The following is a 23,771-nucleotide window of genomic DNA, read 5'->3' as shown; positions in this document are numbered from 1 at the left end:
TTAAAGTTGTGTTGCTGTTTTTCCTTGATGCATGTATAGCCTTGGTTCCACTTGTACATTTATCATCACTGATCCGGGTGGGGAAGCTCACAATGAAACGTAGAGAGGTTTTTTTATGGAGGCTACCGGGGGTAATAGAGAGTTTGCGACCGTGGAAAACGAAGGCGCCCATGTGGGAGAGGCAAAAGGCAGAGTAAAGGAGTTCTCTCAAGGGAAACATGAAGGAAATCAGAAAAAGTTATTGGAAAAGACAGTTTCTTTTACTATTATGGGATGACGTCAGCAGCAAGCTTTGGGAATATCCTTCTTGATGTACGAATTTCCTGTATGGTACTTGTATTTCACATTCCTTATTTGATCCAAATTGGATTTACCCATAAAAATTAACATGTCTTTTCAGATAATTCTTTTTTGCCTTTGGGGAGGTTTAATGCAAATTAGAGGAAAACTCATATAGATAATTTTTCAATGAATCGAAACCGTTCCTCCCCTCCCGCACCAAACCAATCTCGACTCCCTTATTGTCACGGCTGACATTGGGCAAGTGATACCCACGTACCGGTTGTGTGTGGTTGAGCATCTATTCTCATTTACGGATACCCAGACTGGGCTGGGTGTTAAATATTCCAAATACTAGTCCTTCCTACACCCTCTGTCCCCCTCAGTCGCTCATTTGATTTCTTCCCAGTGTGTGGACACGCATTCTCTCTCTGCAGTGGTTGTATTTGACGCCAGGCTGCCATTTTAATAAACTAGACAGCAGCAAGGACGCTTTGGCGCATGGACTATCTGAGGAGCATCCCCCCTCCCCCCCCCCCCCCCCGCCCAAATTTGCCAGCTAATTCCCTGGTCTTTGCACTTTTTCTTAAGAGTTACAAAAGCAGAGACTCGTTTTAGTTTTTGCTTTTTTCCAAAGTGGAAGTTTATGTGTGTAACACACCGATCTTCAACAGAATAACATCTGATTTCTGATGAATTTCTGATTTCTGATGAACCCTGTCATTAAAATATCATATTATGGCAGTGAAATGTTTGGGTGCATCGAGTGTGATTTGAACAATTTAATACAGCCGCAGTGAGGGACAGTATGTTAATGAGAGTAGCACTTTGAAAATTCTGATGCCTGGAACTGCCTTTAGGGTGACCTATGAAGGTTGTTTGATTGCAATAGAAGAATTTATAATATTTTATATCAAGGCAAGTGAAATGTGCACTTGATTATTTTAAAAGCAGTTTTAGTGGTTCTCATAAGTGGTTGCAAAATTTTGTCCTTTTTTGCTTCTATATCCTTTAAAACACTAATGTATATTTGAATTCATGTCTGTAATAACTCTTCCTTGGAATTCGGGCCAGGTTATATATTCAGATGAAATTAGAGTCCTTTCTACTTATGAGTTGTTTTTTTAAAATAAGCTTTAAACTTCCTATTTTATATTTCAAGATGTAATGCATTCTAATATATACATGAATTTCATTAAATGTTACATTACTGCACACATCCATTATTTAATACTATCTAGGCTAAATGTTTGGGTATATGCTAACTGAAGCACTTTTAAGAATCATGACTAAGAGGTTGATGAAAATGAACCATAATTGAATAATCGTGTATTTTTCCAAAAATCATTTACCATTATTCCATCACTTTGGTCTGCTTACATTGTTTACTGTTATTCTAGACTTTGCTTCTATAATCCCTATAGTCTACAATTAATTATTTGAGCTTTGATTACATGCACTTCATAACAACCAATTTTCTATTCCATACTTTTTGTCTGAGTTGCATTTAAAAATTAATAAGGGGGGGCGCCTGGGTGGCTCAGTCGGTTAAGCGGCCGACTTCGGCTCAGGTCATGATCTCGTGGTCCGTGAGTTCGAGCCCCGCGTCGATCTCTGTGCTGATAGCTCAGAGCCCGGAGCCTGTTTCAGATTCTGTGTCTCCCTCTCTCTGACCCTCCCCCGTTTATGCTTTGTCTCTCTCTGTCTCAAAAATAAACGTTAAAAAAAAAAAAATTAAGGGTCTAGTAATTTTCTATATCAATTCAAAATCTATTCTATTTTTAGTTGTCTCTATCATCACTTCTTTAATTTGTATATTGCCAATAATTATAGTATTTAACCTTTGTTATATGCCCACAGCGTGACAGCGGTTGTACGTGGGGTATAGAAAATGCTTAGTCCTTCTATCAAGAAGATGACAATTTGGGGGCGCCTGGGTGGCTCAGTCGGTTAAGCGGCTGACTTTGACTCGGGTCGTGATCTCGCGGTTCGTGAGTTCGAGCCCCGCTCCGAACCTGAAGCTTGCTTCTGATTCTGTGTCTCCCTCTGTCTCTGCCCCTCCCCTGCTCACATTCTGTGTCTCTCTCTCAAAAATAAATAAACCTTAAAAAAAATTAAGAAGATGACAATTTGGAAGGTTATGAAATATCATTCTCTGGTAATTTTTAAGAAAAGACTAGACAGCTTTCTGTATATCCTAGTGGTCTGTCAAGGTCTTTTGCAGTCTTGTGTATCTGTATCTGAGCATACTGATATATAGAAGATATTTTCCAAATGCCCTTCAATAAAAGGCAGGCTTTTTTTTTTTATGCTGTTGTTTTAGTAATTTTTTTTTTTTAATTTTTTTTTTCAACGTTTATTTATTTTTGGGACAGAGAGAGACAGAGCATGAACGGGGGAGGGGCAGAGAGAGAGGGAGACACAGAATCGGAAACAGGCTCCAGGCTCTGAGCCATCAGCCCAGAGCCTGACGCGGGGCTCGAACTCATGGACCGCGAGATCGTGACCTGGCTGAAGTCGGACGCTTAACCGACTGCGCCACCCAGGCGCCCCAGTAATTATTTTCTTATTGGATGAAGTCGAAGTGGGAAATGGGAAAGGAACTAAATACCTTGATCCCATTTCTAATTCAGTTTCAATTTTTTAATCTTGGTTTGTAGGCTATCCGTTTAGCCTTCTATTTGGTGAGCAACAACGTCATTTTGCTTACTTGAAGTACCCATTTCTTGTTGCTTTTATCTGTAATCCTATCACTCATGATGAGAATCTGCAAACTTGGGAATCATTTTTACGTTCTCACCAACCTTTGCTTATCCCTGCTAGTAAATGTGTTCAAAGGTGCAAATTACCTTTGCTCTGGGGAAGGGCTACTCCTTTCCGGACTCGGAAAGTAGATTCGTTACCCCAGACGTTAATTCCTGCCACCCGGAGTGATTTGGGCAAGTGACTAATAACTGTAACTTCATTTACACAATGAAAAATTTTATAAGCTGCCAACTTGCCACTCCTGCAATTGGATTGAAATGTACTTTTTATTAATCACATTGGAAATCCAAGGTATTGAACAGTGTTAAACTGTGTCTTTCAAAAGGCCCATAATTTGTTAATTTGTTTTTCCTAATTCTTCTTTTGTGTTACAGTTCTGTTTTAGGTATTCTTTAATATATAGCTATTAAGTTTAATAAGCAATTAAAATTTTTTGGAGATTCCTGTAAAGCAAATTGTTAAAATTCTTCCTGAGTAATAAATCTATGAAAATAGCCTCGTGTGTGTGTGTTAACCTTAGAGCTTTCTGTGATAATGTATCAGCGGGGCTGATATTTTATGCAGAGAAGTAATTACTTCAGTCTCATTTCAGCTTTTAAATAAAAGGATAATAGAAGGATTAGGCAATTTTCTCTTAATCATCTGCCAATCTGGTAACAATACAGGTATGTCAGTGAAGTTTACGTGACATATGTGAACACACACACTGACAAAATTAAGAGAAAACCTTTGAGTCCTTTGCCTGTGACCTGCCTGTGTGTTTGTATACACACACAGATAGTTGTATGGCAGGCTTGTTTTAGTGATTTATTCCTTGCATAACATTTGCTGATATGATTTTCCCATTTTCCCTTCTGACCAGTTATTAAAGCTTCAGCAAGAGCTCTTGCTGAAGACGAGCCTCTCCATCACTTGTCTCCTTTTTCTGGAAGTTTCTATCTTTGCTATATTGTGATCTGTCCAGGGGAGACTTCTCTGGGCTCATTTTGACTCCAGGCACAGCTTGAGTATGCTAGAGGAAGAAAATGGCCCAGGGAAACTATGTTGCAAAGCCATCATCGCAGACACCAGAAACTAACTGAACTGCATGAGTAAATGTGATGGGAGACAACACCTGTTCCAGCCCTCATGAAAATGATGCCTTTCCTTGTATTTCTGCATAAATAATGTGAAAATAACTTCACCCTAGGAATGATTGCCTTATTAAATTACCTTTATTAGGAACAATAACTTTTGAAGGGATCAAAATGAATTACGGTAATGAATCCTGACTCTTTACATGAAAGAGAAATCTAGAGATCCTGTATTAGAGACTTTCTGTTTGTGGATTTGCTAGCAAGGTTACTTTTAGGAATCATGACTGAGAAGATGGATTGAGATGAACCGTAATAGAATAACCCTCTATTTTTCCAAAAGTTCCATCTAGCCAGAATTTTGTTAGTATGTTTTTGAGAGGGAACACACATTTCCACGAAGAGAAAAGGAATTATTTTGGCCATAGTCAAGTTATAACATTGTTTCTCACGGTAACTTCTAATCTACTGATTTTGATAATTTTCCTTATTTTTCAATAGTCAATAAATATGTGTCTGCCACTTTTCTTTTTTTAAAATTCTAATTCCAATATAGTTGACATAGTGTTATATTAGTTTCAGTACTCTTAATTCCCTTCACCTGTTTCACCCATTTCCCTGCCCACCTCCCCTCTGGTAACCATCTGTTCTCTGTAGTTACGAGTCTGTTTTTTTGGTTTGTCTCTTTATTTCTTTGTTCATTTGTTTTGTTTCTTAAATTCTACATATGAGTGAAATCATACAGTATTTGTCTTTCTCCGACTAACTTATTTCGCTTACCTTTATACTCTCTACACCCATCCATGTTGTTGCAGATAGCAAGATTTCATTCTTTTTTATGGCTGAATGATATTCCATTGTATATCTATATATCTGTATATCCATATAGATATATGTATATGTGTATATATATGTGTGTGTATACACACACACACACACACACACACACACACACACACACACACCACATCTTCTTTATCCATTCATCTATTGATTGACACTTGGGTTGCTTACATAATTTGGCTGTTGTAAATAATGCTGCAATAAACAGGGTGCATATATCCTTTCAAATTAGTGTTCTCATATTCTCTGGGTAAATTTCCAGTAGTGTGACTACTGGATCATATGGTAGTCCTATTTTTAATTTTCTGAGGAACCTCCATACTCTTTTTCAGAGTGGCTGCACTGGATTACATTCCGGCCAACAGTGCATGAGGGTTCCTTTTTCTCCACATCGTTGCCAACACTTGTTGCTTCTTGTGTTTTTGACGTTAGCCATTCTGATGGGTTTGAGGTGATATCTCTTTATGGTTTTAATTTGCATTTCCCTGATGGTTACAGATGTTGAGCACTTCTTCATGTGTCTGTTGGCCATCTGGATGTCTTCTTTGAGGAAATATCTGTTCATGTCTTCTGCCCATGTTTTAAATCAGGTTATCTATGTTTTCTTGGTGTTGAACTGTGTAAGTTCTTTATATATTTTGGATACGAACCCTTTTTTGGATATCTTATTCACAAATAGCTTCCCCATTCAGTCTTTTTGTTTTGTTGACTGTTTCCTTTGCTGTGCAGAAGTTTTTATTTTGAGGTAGTCCCAATAGTTTCTTTTTTGCTTGTGTTTCCCTTGCATCAGGAGATATATCTAGAAAAATGTTACGATAGCCGATGTCAGAGAAATTACTGCCTGTGCTCTCTTCTAGGATTTTTGTGGTTTCAGGTCTCACTTTTCGGTCTTTATTCTGTTCTGTTGATCTGTGTGTCCATTTTTGTGCCAATACCACACTGTGTTGATCACTACAGCTTTGTAGGATAACTGGAAATCTGGAATTGTGATACCTCCAGCTTCGTTTTTCTTTGTCAAGATTGCTTTGTCTGTTTGGGGTCTTATGCAGATTTTAGGATTGTTTGTTCTAGTTCTGTGAAAAATGCTCTTAGCATTTTGATAAAGATTGCATTAAATGTGTAGATTGCCCTGTGCAGTATGGACCTTTTAACGGTATCTGTTCTTGCAATCTATGAACATGGAATATATTACCATTTGTGTCATCTTCAGTTTTTTCATCAGTGTTTTATAGTTTCCAGTGTACATGTCTTTCACCTCCTTGGTTAAGTTTATTTCTAGGTATTTTATTATTTTTGGCATAATTGTAAATGGGATTGTTTTCTTTTCTTTCTTTCTTTTTTTTTTTTTTTTTTTTGCTACTTCATTGTTGGTATGTGGAAATGCAGTGGGTTTCTGTATATTGATTTTGTATCCTGAAACCTTCCTGAATTCATTGAACAGTTCTAGTAGTTCTTTGCAACAGTTCTAGTAGTTTTTTGGTGGAGTCTTTGGGGTTTTCCATATATAATATCATGTCCTCTGCAAATATCGAAGGTTTTGCTTCTTCCTTCCCAATTTGGATGCCTTTTATTTCCTTTTCTTATCTGATCACTGTGGCTAGGACTTCCAGTACTATGTTAAGTAAAAGTGGTGAGAGTAGACATCCTTGTCTTGTTCTTGATCTCAGGGAAGAAGCTCTTAGTTTTTCCCCATTGAGTATGATGTTAGCTCTGGGATTTTCACATATGGCCTTTATTATGTTGAGGTATGTTCCCTCTAAACCTACAGTGTTGGGGGCGCCTGGGTGGCACAGTCGGTTAAGCGTCCGACTTCAGCCAGGTCACGATCTCGCAGTCCGTGAGTTCGAGCCCCACGTCGGGCTCTGGGCTGATGGCTCAGAGCCTGGAGCCTGTTTCCGGTTCTGTGTCTCCCTCTCTCTCTGCCCCTCCCCCGTTCATGCTCTGTCTCTCTCTGTCCCAAACAAAATAAATAAACGTTGAAAAAAAAAAATTTAAACCTACAGTGTTGAGGGTTTTTATCATGAATGGATATTGTGCTTTGTCAAATGCTTTTTTTCTGCATCCGTTGAAATGATCACATGGTTTTTAACCTTTCTTTTGTCGATGCGTTGTAGATAATTTTCTTTTTGTCACTTTTGTAATGGATTGGTGGTTTGTGAATTCTCTTTAGGTCATTAATGTATTTCGATAACAATTTTTATTTGCATCTATATGGACAGTAAAATTCTCAGTTTAGTCTTATTCTAAACAGGTATTTTTGTTATCCAGATGTGAGTGTCATGAAAATAGTAGTATTTTAATATTGTTTATTGATTCCACAGGTCACTTTAGACAATTGTGTCGAAGTTGGTCGGATCGCCAACACCTACAATCTGACAGAAGTGGATAAATACGTCAACAGTTTTGTCTTGAAGAATTTTCCCGCATTGCTGAGCACCGGGGAGTTCTTAAAACTCCCTTTTGAGCGTCTTGCCTTCGTGCTTTCCAGTAATAGCCTTAAGCATTGCACTGAACTCGAGCTTTTTAAGGCCACCTGTCGCTGGCTACGCCTGGAAGAGCCTCGGATGGACTTTGCTGCAAAATTAATGAAGAACATACGATTTCCACTGATGACACCACAGGAGCTCATTAATTATGTGCAAACCGTGGATTTCATGAGAACTGACAACACGTGCGTGAATCTCCTTTTGGAAGCCAGCAATTACCAAATGATGCCGTATATGCAGCCAGTGATGCAGTCAGACAGGACTGCCATTCGCTCTGACACCACTCATCTGGTCACACTGGGAGGAGTTCTGAGGCAGCAGCTGGTTGTCAGCAAGGAATTGCGCATGTATGATGAAAAGGCCCACGAATGGAAATCTTTAGCCCCCATGGATGCCCCAAGGTACCAGCATGGCATTGCCGTCATTGGAAATTTCCTCTATGTCGTCGGCGGACAGAGTAATTATGACACGAAAGGAAAAACGGCGGTCGATACAGTCTTCAGATTTGATCCTCGCTACAATAAATGGATGCAAGTTGCATCTTTAAATGAAAAGCGCACCTTCTTCCACCTAAGTGCCCTCAAAGGATACCTGTATGCAGTCGGCGGGCGAAACGCGGCTGGTGAACTGCGTAAGTGTGCGCATTTATGTTGAGCATGGAGTCTAATTTCTTTACCCCCAAATTCTTGTTAAATCATAAAAACAAGCAGTTCCATAAAATTAAAGGCAAAGACATAGCTAGGGTTTCATTTAAACTGTTTTTCTAAATTATTATTATTATCATTTCCTAAAATATCAGAGATAATCTGCATGCCTAATCCGAGTGTATGTTGTTGGCCAGGGTACAAATTATATCTTAGAAATATATCAGTATGTTGCAGAATATTTTATTTGGCAGTATATATGGTTTTCACCTTGACAGTATAACTACACAGTATATTCTGCTAATTTAAATTCTGATAGAATCTCAGACAGAATTTTGGCACGTTTCCTTATTTTCCATTTTTAAAAGCCCACATAATATTTTAGTGAGCAGGTTCAAATCCTTCCCTACAGAGGACCCACTGTGACTGTTTCTTCTTTTACACAATCTGTTACCCTATCCCAGACCACATAGTAAGGTCATTTTCTTTATCAATTAAATGTACAAAGTTCAACATTACCCAAAGTTTATTTACTTTGAGTAATATGATCTGGGACTATTCGTTTCAAAAACCATTCTCTCTTGGTGAAATACCAAACAGCTTTCTTCGCTAAAACTGATGGCCACTTTTTTGTCTCCCTAAATCTAAAATTGGTCACAAGTACGGTGAACAATTTTAGATGAAATTGGAATGAGATAGCTGTCCAAAAAGAAGTCAGGAAGACCACATTTACTGTCACGCCTTACGTACCTGTCATTACCATCATTGCTTGGCCTTTTTTGCCATCCTTCTTTTATTCGGTTATGAATTGAGTCCTTGTAGCTGACCAGCGTCCCAGGCTCTGTAATGCTGGGGAAGTGAAAAATGTTGGCATTGGTTGTGGATAAATTCACAGCAATTATCAGCATCTTTTTCTTCTGTAGTCTAAGAAATAAAAAGTAGCTTAATGGATTTGAGAACAAGCTGTTTATTGGAGGCAAAAAGAACTGCTCTCAGCTCTTACACTTTCCAGCTTATCAAGCCCTTTCTTGTTCGTGATGTCTTAATGTCACTGACCTTTCCTACCCACAGTTTGATTTCTTCTTTTGTTGTCGTAGTGATATTTTTTCTAAGACCAGGCTTTCCAAATGGTTGGACTTCAGGTGTCATTATCATGAACCACACAGATTCCCCAATGTATTTTAATAATCAGAGTTTTTCAAGTTTATTTATTTATTTTTGAGAGAGAGAGTGAGAGAGAGCACATGAGCAAGTAGGGGAGAGGCAGAGCGACAGAGAGTCCCAAGCAGGCTCCCTGCCGCCAACGCAGAGCCTGACGCGGGGCTCAAACTCACGAACCGTGAGGTCATGCCCTGAGCCAAAACCAAAAGTCAGACTCTTAACCGACTGAGCCACCCAGGCGCCCCCCAGGAATCCGACTTTGAAAAGCATTTGAGGCATTAGTATCCTTCAGTGTAGAATTGTCATTTCAGGTCTCCTCAGTCACGCCACACAAGTTATTTTCATGTTGTTCTGGTATTTTACATTTATGGCGTCTGGAAATATCCAGAAGCTGCAACTAGTCACTTGGTGCTTTCTCGGGAAAACCACTGGTCTCGGATAATCTTTACAAGTTTACAAATGATAGGTCTTCGATCCCGGCAGTCAGCGGTCATTTCAAAACCTCTTTCTCGAGGGAAATAGTGCTTGCCCACTGATGTCCCCACCCCTGTCAGTAGGAAGTTTTCAGTGTATTGTTCCTAGTGTTAATTGGAGGCCTTATTCTTCTGAGAATTTATAATCTTTGGGCCAGGGAGAGTCATTCCATAAAACCAGGAAGCTAGAGGCTTTCTTTTTCTGAGCTCTGGCCATGTTATCCTCATCGGGCAACCGGCCTCTTCCTTGCTCGTGACCTTCAGAAATCACACCCTCTATCTCTTATTAAAAATAGCCTTCTGTGTTGCAGTTTGAAAGTAAAAAAGAAGCCTGCTTTTCATGGGCTATTCCAAATTCATAGTAACTCTTTGATTATATTTAGGCTTTAAAATCACAATCTCCCAAAGTTTCATCCTGAGGATAATGACTTAAATATTCCCCCTCTAAATGGTAAACTTAGGCCCATCTTTATCTAAATTCATAAACTGCATTTTTCGCAAGTACATGTATCGTCATAATATAGACCCAAAGCCTCAATACCAAGAAACAACTCAAATTCCATTTAAAGGCCAATGATATGTCTTTCCTTTGACATTACCTCCCATAATCTATAAGTAAGTAAACTTTTGTGGAAAATGACTGGTTTCCTTAAAGTCAGCATACCCAGCAAAGCCAGTCTGTAGTAATTTTTTTTAGTTCATTTACTTATTTTTGTGTGAGAGAGAGAGACAGACAGAGAGCAGGGCAGGAGCAGAGAGCGGAGGGAGACAGAGAGAATCCCAAGCAGGCTCTGCACAGCCATTGCAGACCCCTACATGGGGCTCAAACCCACGAACCGTGAGATCATGACCTGAGTCGAAATCAAGAGTCGTACGCTTAACCGACTGAGCCCCCCCAGGCCCACCAAGCATGTGACTCTTGGTCTCAGAACTGTAGATAGAGATTCCTTAAAAATAAAATCTTAAAAAAAAATTAATAGGTTCATCAGTACCAGTATATTATTTATTCTTCATATATACAATGACCATTGCCTATATGTAATTATGAAAAGAAACCAGGGGTAGCATTTACAAGACACTTTCGGTCATTTTAATGCATTTGGCTTTTTATTTTTTTAAAAATTTTTTTTTCAACGTTTATTTTTTTATTTTTGGGACAGAGAGAGACAGAGCATGAACGGGGGAGGGGCAGAGAGAGAGGGAGACACAGAATCAGAAACAGGCTCCAGGCTCTGAGCCATCAGCCCAGAGCCCGACGCGGGGCTCGAACTCACGGACCGCGAGATCGTGACCTGGCTGAAGTCGGACGCTTAACCGACTGCGCCACCTAGGCGCCCCACATTTGGCTTTTTAAAATCCCTTCGTGGAGTGTATGGACCTAAACCTATATAGTACATTAAAAGATACTACTAATGCACATGGGAAATATAATTCCTTAGAAATGCTGCTTTCCTGTGACACCAGGTACAATTGGAAATGACGTGAAGCTTAGACCAGCTGTCACTTACGAGAAAGAGGAGTCCGTTATTTCTGGCATCTTCCAAATTTATGTCATACAAGAGATCGATCTTCCATTGAGGTTTTCTATACTGAAGAGAGAGATGACAGCTCAGATATCTTGCGCTTCTGTTCAATATTAATAAGTCAAGCTTTGAAATACTGAAAAAACTTAACAGAAAACGTGTTAGGTTCTTTTTTCAAATAAATGCACAATAAAGTTACTGAAATTTATCAAATGCCTCCCTATCCCTTAACGGATTTGCAGTTTTGTTCATTAAACACCCCATCGCCAGCTGGCACTCTAAGATTCTGGAGACCATACCCCCCTGTCTGGGATCCATTGTTGTTCTGGTGGTTATCCAGGGTTAATCTCTTTCCTCATCTCAAAAAGAACAAGCAAGTTCTACATCATCTCTTGGGACCGATTCTGGACTCCAGTAGGCTCACCTGAGAAAATAGGAATCTTTGATGATTTATGAGAAGTAAAGCAACCTACATGTAATTCTTAAGTTGGAGAAGGTCTCTAATTTAAGTGGCAGGCCACCAGGTCACTGAAGATGATTCTCTAGAATAAGGGTCAGCAAAAGTCTGTAAAGGGCCAGAAAGTCAATATTTTCAGCCTTGTAGGCCGTAGGATCTTGTCAGCTCGTTACCTCTGCTGTCTTGTCACAAAAGCAACCACAGACGATTTATAAGCAAACGGGTGAGGCTTTGTTCCCCTAGAGCTTAATGTAGGAACCCCGACGTTGGAATTCCATATTTTTCGTATGCCACAAAGTAGTTTCTCTTTGATGTCTCCCCCCACCTCTTTAGAAAGGTAAAAGCCATTCATATTTTTATCTCGTGAGACATACAAATGCAGGCAGCATCCTGGATTTGGCTTACGGCTCTAATTTGCTGGCCCCATTCTAGAACTTAACTAATTCATTGCCATTCCCGCTCATCGACCCCGCGATGGAACCGCTGCTTTGTGTTTTGCATCACCCCTTGCCCCCTCCCCCTGTCAAGGTTGTTGGGCACTAACCTCTATCTCACTGCCTTGTGAACACGGAAAATAGAAATAAGGGCATGTGTGTGTGTACACTTTTAATTAGATGTCTTCTATTTTGAAAGCAAATAGTATGGATTTTGCTAAGAACGACACCAATTCTTCCTGGAGAAAGTCTATAGGTTGGCAGTAAATATTAAATGATGGGGAAAGCCAAGGGAAGTGGATTATTTAGCCAGAAGATGGAAAGTTGAGGGATGATGAAGTATTCCATAGCTATTATATTACTGGTGGTAAATATAGCTGGATTCTTATAACCTCTATTAGGGAAAAAATGCAATTAATTCACTGACAGAAGCACAGCGTTATTTTTCTACATGGGAAAGTTTTCATAATCATGAAGAGCGAATAGCTGTTCAAGTGCCAGCTCCAGTCCAAAAAGAGTAAGAGAAAACTCATGGAAACTCCATCAGAATAGATGGAATTAGACATAAGGAAAGACTGTTACACTCTAGAAATTTCCAAGTTCAAGGCAGCATCTTTCATTAAAGAAAGCATAGGACTATGGTAAAGCCTATCTTTGACATCAAATAGGTGGAAAAGATGATCTCAGGAAGTCTTTTAAAACGCTTTCACCGATAGGATGTGTGATTAGATGGCTTTCTTTTATCAGCTAAAACCCTATCATTAATTACTTTGCTGATGCCAAATACCAATCAATATGGTAGATCCTCTGTAAGTAGAGAGAGAGAGAGAGAGAGATAATAACGTACGTTCAGTAGGATTGTGCTTGTCAATTAAGTGAAAGTCATGGTAAAGGCGAATGGAAATGAACATTAGAGAAGACGTCTAGTGACTACAAATAGTCAAAACCAGTCTCGGAGTAAACAGTTAGTTTTAGCTTGTCCTTCGTTATGGCAATAGCCCTCTTTTGGGGGAAAGAGTTTGCAGGACCTGGCTACTTAATGGAAGGGTTTAGAAGGGATAGAGTTGGTGAGGGTCCAAGCCTGAAGCAATGAACAAAACCACCAAGAGAGCAGATCAAAATGAGAAGAGTAAAAGCCTTTGAAATAAGACTGAAAATGTACAGCCCACGTCAGTGCAAAAGGCGATCAGTAAAGGGATGTGAGAAGTGGTGTAATGTTGAATGGAGTAGAAAGTGAATCTCTCGCTCTTTCTATTTAGGATGGCCTATTGTTAACGTTATTTTCTTTGTAATAAAGGGAATCTTCAGGCACCTGGGTGGCTCAGTCGGTTAAGCTTTTGGTTTCAGCTCAGGTCATGATCTCACGATTCATGAGTTCAAGCCTCGCATCGGGCTCTGCGCTGATAGCAGGGAGCCTGCTGGGGATTCTCTCCTTCTCTCTCTCTCTCCCTCTCTGTCTCTCTCCCTCCCTCCACCCCTCCCCTGCTCGCTTGCACACTGTCTCTCAGAAGAAATAAATGAACTAAACAAAATGTGTTTTAAAAAGGAAATCTTGGGGCGCCTGGGTGGCGCAGTCGGTTAAGCGTCCGACTTCAGCCAGGTCACGATCTCGCGGTCCGTGGGTTCGAGCCCCACGTCGGGCTCTGGGCTGATGGCTCAGAGCCTGGAGCCTGTTTCCGATTCTGAGTCTCCCTCTCTCTGCCCCTCCCCTGTTCATGCTCTGTCTCTCTCTGTCCCAAAAATAAATAAACGTTGAAAAAAAAAAAAAAAAAAAAAGGAAATCTTGTTCAAAGGATGATTAATCAGTTCAGTACTCTAGTACTCTATCATGTATGTGGTCAACTCCAGCTTCAAGGGAACCCGCTAATTTGAATTTTGAGTTTAGCATAGTGCTTCCGTGAGCAGTGTTGTGGTTCTGTTCCTGAGAAAAAAGCAGCGTCGGGGGAGGCAAGCAGTTGGGTTGGCAACTGGCAGCGTCTGTAATAAATTATATAAAATTTTCAAGTTTTTTATTTGTTTGTTGGGGCTCGAACTCACGAAACCAGGAGATCATGACCTGAGCCCAAACCAAAGGTTGGATGCTTAACCAACTGAGCCACCCAGGCGCTGCTGTTTTCTTGGGCTTTTTTTTTTTTTTTTTAACTTTCACTTATTTAAGTAATCTCTACACCCCACGTGGGGCTCGAACTCACCACCCTGAGATCCAGAGTCGCATGCTGTACTGAGCCACCCAGGCACCCTAGACTTGGTGTTTTTGACCAGAGTCCTCGTAACAGCCCCATTTCTTTCTGCCTTTGAAAAGGGATCACGTTTTCTATCTGTCTGGACCGTGATTGGTCTGTTCTTGAGGCTATAACAGATTGATATTTAAATAAGTTGAGGCCGCTTCTCCGAAACACTTTATGTTAAAGATAATAAATTTATTACTGAAAGGAAGTGCCCCTGATAAAAATCTTAACTTCGTATTATGTCTCCAGTCATCTTCCAATAAAAGCATTACTGGCTACAATGATATTGGATATGTGCACATATTGGCTTTAATGTATAAATGTAGAAAAATTATTGTCAGTGTCTATTTTGTAGTCGGGATATAAAATAAAGCAATAGGTAGCCAGAACATACACCGGGCAGTGTGCATACATGTTCATTCTGAACTTCAAATTTTGCTCCCTATCTATTAACCTTTGTTTCCTAGATGGTGGATCAGCAGGGGGGCCAAGAACTGGCTTTTTTTCTCCCTTATGATTTTCTCATCTTCCACATATTTAGAGGAAGGAAATGGAAGACATGTCAAATTATAAAGATGGAACAAGTTACTAGAAGCAAAGAAATCCTAGCAATTTCTGCAGCGACAGAAATGTGTTAGATTATTACATAAGTATCTAATGTAAAATGTATTCAGGGTTCATCTCAGTCATACAATCTCAATGAGTAAAAAAAAGAGGTCCCCGAAGGGTATCTCATACCTATAAGAAATATGGATCGGTTGTTTAAATATTCTTATTATTCAACTTAAAAGGAAAAAGAATGAATTGCTAAATTTGAACTCATACACGATTTCCTTGTCTGTTCTTCTTTTTTTTTTTCCCCCTGAACAACAGCCACAGTCGAGTGTTACAATCCAAGAACAAATGAGTGGACCTACGTTGCCAAAATGAGTGAGCCCCACTATGGCCATGCTGGAACCGTATATGGAGGAGTGATGTATATTTCAGGTAAACAATTCTAATGCAGATGCAATTAACATAACACATACACTTTTAACCATGTCACCATCTTTCCATATAGTATATAAAAATAATCCAGAAAAAATGGATAATCGAAGTATAATTCATGTTTATTTGAGAAGATCTGTTGTGTGTTTGTATTTGCATATAGATGCCTTCGGTATTTTATAAGGTCATAAGACTAAGAGCAAAATAGTCCTGCTGTACATACCTGACTTGGAAGAAATTAGAAAGCATTCAGCTTCCCCAGCTTGCCTTCCAGTCCCCATACTCCCTACTCTCTCTAATAAAGCCTGTACTCTAACAACCCCCGTTCATATTCTCCGTAGCAATACTTAATTCGTTTTGATTTTACATTTAGCTAAACTCTATGATGAAATATATCATTGCATAACGTGCAATCTGTACTGTGCATAAACTTGCTTCTGATGTACCTATAATGCATAATGATGTTCATTCTGTCATTTAGTGTACCCGATAATGTGTTTTTCCCTTGTCTTCAGCATTATCATGGGATTCTACTGTGATGTCCTTGCGTGAATAATTCTGTGCCGATTACCTATGTGTTGGCGACGTGCACTTATATTTTTCTGATAACAAATCCTAAAACAGCTACAAGTTGCTCCAGTAACAACTTTCGTTCTCAAACTGTTGGTGTTGAAATCGTCCTTATGTCGAATTTAGAAAGGAGTCTCATTTTAACGTAACGCTCACCTCGGGTGTTGACATTTTACTTTGGTAGGCAGCTTCTTCTCGTCTGGCCCTGACATGGTCGACTTTTGCCACTTTCTTCCCATCCCGAGAGCCTGCCCGTGCCAGGCCAGCAGCTACACTATTAGAGAACAGAGGCGTTAAGGTGACGTTTGGGGTCGGAGTCTCTGAACGCTGCTGCCTTATGAAATCTGTAATCAGGAAGGATCAGTGAAAGGCCTGGAGTGTGTGATTGGCAGGTTTCTGGTGTTAAATTTATGAGCAACTACGGCATATTATATTGCGAGAGCCATCCAGGAAATCATATGCTCCGCTACTCAATGATTTACACCCTCTACCTATTTTATGTGCGTAGATGCTATGCCATTATAATGAGAGCTCCAAATCCTCTGGGGATTAAAAAAAAAAAAAAAAAAAAAATGGCATCGAATGGTTCTAGTGGTACTCTGCCATAGCTAACGTGTATTGTGGAAACGGCCTTACCAGTCAAGAATAGGATCGTAACCATAGCTGATCCTCAAACCAAAAAAAAAAAAAAAAAAAACCAAAAACGCTGTTTTGCTTCCAGAGAATTCTGTAAAGTACAGGAGAAAAAAAAAAAAAGTTAAAAGGCAGAAAGAAAACAATGATTGCCATCTGGCCACCAGATAGTAGAGTTTTTTTTTTTGGTTTTTTTTTTTTTTTTTTTTTTTTTTCAACGTTTATTTATTTTTGGGACAGAGAGAGACAGAGCATGAACGGGGGAGGGGCAGAGAGAGAGAGGGAGACACAGAATCGGAAACAGGCTCCAGGCCTATGCGGGGCTCGAACTCACGGACCGCGAGATCGTGACCTGGCTGAAGTCGGACGCTTAACCGACTGCGCCACCCAGGCGCCCCAGATAGTAGAGTTTTGATTGACATGGATGAAAATTTGTTTAGCCCTCTCCCTAATCTGCAGAACATAGAGTCTGGTACTTTCATTGTAGAGGCTGATTTATAAGTGACCTACGAACGTCCTTCGTAGACGATACAGACTCACCAGGTCAACAACAAACTGCTGTACATATGAAATTCCGTACGTGTTCAGCATTCTAATTCTCCAAACGTCCATGCTGATAACGACGAGATTACCTTCCTCACCCCACCGGGCAGAAACTCTACCAAAAAACCCAATTCCGAGTATTGTTACATGCTTGTGTGTTTGCATAATACCATCCACCTTGCAAAGGAGCATTTTGATTTGTTTGACTTCAAAGTCCCAATGCTAACGAGATTACAAGGGTAGCCGTTCTTATGTGGCAAGTGAGGAAATGGGCAACTGGAATCTAACACGCCCCCCAGCCCAGTGCTCAGCTCCCGGGGCGTGCCTGCTTCATAGCTGCGATTTACTGCAGACCCAGCTCTCCAAAAGTGGCCCAAATATATTTTCATGTAGTAAAGCCTCATAAAGTCCATGGGTCTCTGCTTGAGAACGTCCTTGCAATAATATAAGCTAGTTTGTGGTTCTTTAAGAGTTTGAAGATGGCGGGGCGCATGGGTGGCTCAGTCGGTTAAGCGTCCGACTTCAGCTCAGGTCATGATCTCACGGTCCGTGAGTTCGAGCCCCGCGTCGGGCTCTGTGCTGACAGCTCAGAGCCTGGAGCCTGTTTCAGATTCTATGTCTCCCCCTCTCTGCCCCTCCCCCGTTCATGCTCTGTCTCGTTCATGCTCCGTCTCTCTCTGTCCCAAAAATAAATAAATGTTAAAAAAAAAAAAAAAAAGAATCTGAAGAAGGTACCTTCTTGATTTTTTTGTAATCCCAGAGAAAGTACTTGCTGAGGGCAGACACGTATAAAGACACCACCGATAAGCTGTAAAGTGTCACACTGTGCGACCACAAGTTCATTATCTGTGGTAGCCTTTTATTTACTTGTGCTTTTTTAGAATTCTCTACCTCATGCCTACTTTCATTCTTTAGGAGGAATTACTCATGATACTTTCCAAAAGGAGCTGATGTGCTTCGACCCTGATACTGACAAATGGATCCAGAAGGCGCCAATGACCACTGTCAGAGGTCTGCATTGCATGTGTACGGTGGGCGAGAGGCTCTACGTCATTGGTGGCAATCACTTCCGAGGAACGAGCGATTACGACGATGTCCTGAGCTGTGAATACTACTCCCCTATCCTTGACCAGTGGACCCCAATTGCTGCCATGCTAAGGGGGCAGAGCGATGTTGGGGTCGCTGTCTTTGAAAATAAAATCTACGTGGTTGGTGGGTATTCCTGGAATAACCGTTGCATGGTAGAGATCGTGCAGAAATACGACCCAGATAAAGATGAATGGCATAAGGTTTTTGATCTCCCGGAGTCCCTTGGTGGCATCCGAGCTTGTACGCTCACGGTTTTCCCCCCCGAAGAAACCACACCATCACCTTCTAGAGAGTCCCCTCTTTCTGCACCGTAAGATCATCCCTCCAACTAAGATGCTGTAGTCCTATCTTTGCAACGTGTCATGAATTCTCTTCTTTTGCCCCCCTTTAGTAGTGTGTTAGGATTAGCCTCCAGTAATCGATACCGATATTGGAAAAAAGACAACCTTGATGTTATTTGTGCTGTTCGTTTGGCTTAGAGTGTTTATCAAGTGGTAACAAAACCATTCTGGAAATGTATCCCGTTGAAGCTGATGTTTAACATACAAAAAAAAAAAAAAACCCAAAAACCACAAAACCACAAAAAAAAAGAACCCACCAAGGTATTGTCTATAAAATGTTTCTTCAGTACTTTCTTGGTGCCGTGTACCGGGTGTGAGGTATTTATCATCTCCTATTCGAAAGCCCCATAAACCAACTTGCAGGTGGATTGTAACTACAACTGTGCTAATAACTAGGCTTCAAAGTAAAAAGTTTTCGCTTTCATCTTTGTGAGGTGTGAAAGGGAGGCGGCTCGCCCCACCAGGAGACAATAGCGAAAGGTCGCCAACTCGCATGAGCTCCCTCCCTCTTTTCATAAAGTATTTTTGACATATCTGTCAACCCACATGTCTGCGTGGGTGCATTGAGAACATAGAAAGTTTCTTAGACACACAGGAGAAATCGTAACTGTAACCAAACAAACAAACAAACAAACAAAACAGCACGACCCCTGTACTTATAAACAAGGGTTCGGGGTTTCTAAAGTGTGTATAGACACACACACATACATACATCAGACACAAAATTTTAAACCTTGAACGGCGCGTCAGATCAACGTGCAAAAGCCTTTTTAAATTCCTTCCAAAAAGCAGCAGCTTCCATGAGAATGGGAATTCAGTGCATACTGAATTGAGGTGGATAAGGGCTAGAAATTTTGAGCAACTCAATTTGTCACAAGACCAAATTTTTCCTTCCGAGACTGTAATCGACACCTTCTCCTTGGCTGTTGAGGTAACTTACGTATTATGTGTTCTGTATACTCTCGATTCATAAGGTTATTTAGCACAAAATGTAGCAGCTTCACCTGGCGAGCTGCTTTTGCTCAGTGATCTCAACTTCCATGTTTTATCTCTTTTTGTTCAATAAAAAAGCATTTAATGTCATGTTGGTCTCAGGCGTCCTATTATTGTCTGATTTGACTTCCGTTAATTTTCTTGCTTTGGGTGCGGCAAGATTCAGCGGAGCCGAGAGCACCGAACAGTTTGGATTAATGCGAATGGCTTCTATTCAGGGAAGAAAGTAACCTGACCAGGTCTAACCTCATTGGCCAAAACTCATTGCTGGTCGTCTTTGTGGAATTAGTTCACCTAAGATGTGAATCGGCCCCTCTTCATTCCCACCATAAGAGCAGGGAAATTTCTGAGGCCAGTTTCCCTGATCTTGGAGAAGATCCGTGTTGCCTAATGAGAAGACATCATGTAAAATGACCTAAGAGATTTGTTCTTGACCTAGGATTGTAAAGGAACGATGGGGAGATGATTGTTTGAGGATTAGGTTAGGGCCACACGCATGATCTTTTCTTACCGTATCTGCCAATGACCAGATTCGGTCGGAACCAAAAATTTGGAGCTAGTCCCCGAGCAACGAGGGTGTCACCAGCTTTTTTCACCAGTGAGGAATCAGCAGTGCCGAGGTCTTCGCGTCTTCAGGGGTCAGGTGATTTCAGTCCTGTGCTTGTCAGCGGAGCTCATTTATCCATTGGCACATAGCTCCCACCTGCCTAAAGATGGGGGCGTGTGCAGGACGGAGTCACGGTCCTGCCACAGTCCAGTGCGGGGGGGGGGGGGAGGTTCCTGGTCGGGAGGCTCTCCTCTAAACAGCAACGATCCTTGGCATCTTGTCGCCTCTTCTTGTCTCCACGTCCTCGGAGTCCTGTCCAGTCAACGGAAGGAAAACGGAGCCTTGCAGGTATGAGGGCTGGAAGGGCCAGGCTTGAAAGAGGCACCCGGCATTTTCACCCACATTCTCCTGGCCGGAAGTCAGTCCCATGGTCACATATAAACCCAAAGGGGGGGGGGGGCAAGGAAATATCAGGTAGCTGCGTGCCCAGAAGGAAGGGAATAGGGTGATTAATGTCACACGGCGCTGTTATTAAACCATCCCAACAGCTGGTAAATGATTACACATTTTCCTTCCCAGCGAATTAACTATTTGTCTTTATCAAAAAAAAAAATAAATAAATAAATAACCTGCTTTACAAAACACCGTTTCTCACCCTTGCCTTTCTTAGGCTCTTGATCTGGAAAAAGGAGTTCTAGAATGCATTACATCTCAGAAGGTTCATGATTTTCCTTCTTGGTCAACATCGGTAGGGTGGGAAAGATGAGTAAAAAAATCTACTTTGCCTATTTCTGGAACTTCGAAAAATGCACGCGATAACCAGGCTTGGTCCTGACGAGTAAAACTTACGACCGGAAACTCTTTCCCGTCTAACATTACTATAGGGACTTTGGGAAATATGTAAGTGTGTAATGTTTCTTTGCGGGTTGCTAAAATAATTCCCTCACCTTAGCCCTGAGAGGGTGCTCCACAGGACAATTAAGGAGTGTTTTATTTCATTACTTCGACCATGTGACCTTGCGCCCCTCTCCCCCGCCCCCGCCCCCGCGTTCAAAGTCTTTTGTGTTTTTTTTCCCCCCATGAACAGTGAGCAGACTTTCTTGGGTGGAAAGTTGGCATCGCCTCTAATTGTACTCTTGGCTCCTCTGCCTGCCTTTTGTTTTTCATTTGCGGGCTGCCAAACCTCAGGTTTAGTTCCTTCCACATCAGATAGCTCTTTGGCTGGGCAAGGAGGAAAGGAAATGTGAGGCAAGTTCACGAGGATTAAGGGAATTTTAAGTTGCTCAAATAATGCCGTATGTAAAAACCCTTTTGGGGGCGCCTGGGTGGCTCAGTCGGTGGCGCGTCCAACTCCTGATGTCTGCCCAGGTCATGATCCCAGGGTCGTGGGATCGAGCCCGCCCGCCTCCCCCATCGGGCTCCACACTGAGGGTGGGGCCTGCTTGAGGGTCTCTCTCTCCTTCTGCCCCTCTCCCCACCCCCCTGCTTGTTCATTCTCCCTCTCTCTAAAATAAGAAAATGAAAATAAATTTTAAAAAGTAAACTATTTGGGTAGTCGTAACGTGCAACATATAGATCAATTGGGAAATACAAGAGGGAAGAAAAATATTTATCTCCCCCCACGTCAAGGTGATTACTGCTAAATAGACTATTGTTTTTTTACCCAGTTGTCATTTAAAATCAGGGTAAATAGGGGCACCTGGGTAGCTCAGTCAAGCATCTGACTCTTGGTTTGTTTTTTTTTTTTAATTTTTTCTTTAACGTTTATTTATTTTTGAGACAGAGAGAGACAGAGCATGAGCGGGGGAGGGTCAGAGAGAGAGGGAGACACAGAATCGGAAGCAGGCTCCAGGCTCTGAGCCGTCAGCCCAGAGCCCGACGCGGGGCTCGAACTCACGGACCGCGAGATCATGACCTGAGCCGAAGTCGGCTGCTTCACCGACTGAGCCACCCAGGCGCCCCCAACTCTTGGTTTCAGCTCAGGTTGTGGTCTTACAGTTCGTGAGATCGAGTCCCATGCCAGTCTTCTAGCTGACAGTGCGAAACCTGCTTGGGGTTCTCTCTCTTTCTCTCTCTCTCTCTGTCTCTCTCTCTCCCTCTCTCTCCCTCTCTCTCTCCTCCCCTCCCTGCTCGTGCACTCACTCTGTCTCTCAAAATAAACAAAAAAAACCCCACCAACCTTGTTTATTAAAAAAAAAAAAATCAGAGGAAATAGGGGCACCTGGCTGGCTCAATCAATAGAGCGTGCGACTCCCGATCTCGGAGTCATGAGTTGGAGCCCCACGTTCGGTGTAGAGATTGCTTAAAAAGAAAATCCCAAGGCGCACCTGGGTGGCCCAGTTGGTTAAACAGCCGACTTCCGCTCAGATCATGATCCCACGGCTTGTGAGTCCGAGCCCCACTTGGGCCCTGTGCTGACAGCTCAGAGCCTGGAGCCTGCCTCAGATTCTGTCTCTGTCTCTCTGTCTCTCTGTCTCTGCCCCTCCCCCACTCACACTCTGTCTCTTAAAAATAAACATTAAAAACATTTTTTTTTTTTTAAAGAAAATCTTAAAAAAAAAATAAAAATGTGAAGACCATTCTTAGCTCAAGGGCCATAGAAAAATAGGCCACAGGGGCGCCTGGCTGGCTCAATAAGAGGAACATGGGACTCGATCTAGGGGTTGTGAGTTCGAGCCCCACACTGGGTTTAGAGATGAAAAACACACACAAACTTGAAAAAAAGAAGAAAGAAAAATAAGCCACGGACCAGATTTCGTCCAGGGGCTATAGTTGGCCCGCTCTTGCCATTACAAGAGCATGCTTCATTATCATTCGTTTATTCGCTCAGCAAACATTAATTGTGAACCTACTGCGTATCAATGTCAGTGAAGAGGCCTGGGGCTACTAAGATGAATACAAAATCCCTGCCCTCAAGGAGCTTAGTCCACGGGAGCAGACGTAGGGGGCTGGTGGCCACGATGGGTGTGTGAAGAAGCAATGTCTGAGCACGGTAACGTGCATAGATGTTTATAAAGTGGGAGGCTGCAAAGAAAAGAGCGCCTGTGTTAACACGATGTCACTTTTCTTGCCGCAAAGCTGTAAATAAATGAGTTCCCTGTAGGGAAGGGGCAGCCAGTCCTTGAAATCCCAGCTCCTGTCTGTGGACGTTCAACTTGAACTTACAGAGCTCTCGCTAATCACCCCAACCACCGACGTGCCGGGTAGAGTCACACATAACTTGTCCTTTACGGTACTCTATTTTTTTTTTTTTTTTTTTTTAAATTTGAGAGAGAGCTCGCAGGCAGGGGAGAGGGGCAGAGGAAAGGAGAGAGAATCTTCAGCAGGCTTCATGCTCAGTACAGAGCCCTACTCGACGACCCTGGGATCATGACCTGAGCTGAAATCAAGAGTCAGTCGCTCAACCGACTGAGCCACCCAGGGGCCCCTGAAGATTGTATTTTTTAAAAGTAATCTCTAGGGGCCCCTGGGTAGCTCAGTCGGTTAAGCGTCCGGCTTCGGCTCAGGCCATGATCTCACAGCTCGTGAGTTCGAGCCCCTCGTCGGGCTCTATGCCGACAGCTCGGAGCGTGGAGCCTGCTTCAGATCCTGTGTCTCCCTCGCTCTCTGCCCCTCCCCCACTCGCACACCGTCTCTCCCTCTCTCTAAAACAAGAAATAATTTTTTCTTAATTAAAAAAAAATTAATCTCGGGGCGCCTGG

The 23,771-nt window shown here is 41.8% G+C and overlaps 1 protein-coding gene across 9 annotated transcripts in view; it reads left to right on the top strand.

Annotated features, from left to right (window-relative positions):
- Positions 1–19,613, top strand: part of KLHL13 (kelch like family member 13) — a 205,091-nt gene extending 185,478 nt beyond the window's left edge. For all 9 annotated transcript variants that reach the window (XM_045473080.1, XM_045473077.1, XM_045473078.1 and 6 more), the window contains 3 exons: positions 7,283–8,078; positions 15,241–15,354; positions 18,016–19,613. In XM_045473080.1, coding sequence (XP_045329036.1) covers positions 7,283–8,078; positions 15,241–15,354; positions 18,016–18,503 — 1,398 coding nt within the window. In that variant the 3' untranslated portion in view covers positions 18,504–19,613. The remainder of the gene's footprint in view (positions 1–7,282; positions 8,079–15,240; positions 15,355–18,015) is intronic.
- The last annotated feature ends 4,158 nt before the right edge of the window (positions 19,614–23,771 follow it).

The sequence above is a fragment of the Leopardus geoffroyi genome, chromosome X (genome assembly GCF_018350155.1).
Source record: "Leopardus geoffroyi isolate Oge1 chromosome X, O.geoffroyi_Oge1_pat1.0, whole genome shotgun sequence".
In the NCBI taxonomy this organism is placed as follows: domain Eukaryota; kingdom Metazoa; phylum Chordata; class Mammalia; order Carnivora; family Felidae; genus Leopardus; species Leopardus geoffroyi.
This window is presented reverse-complemented; position numbering and strand designations above follow the sequence as displayed.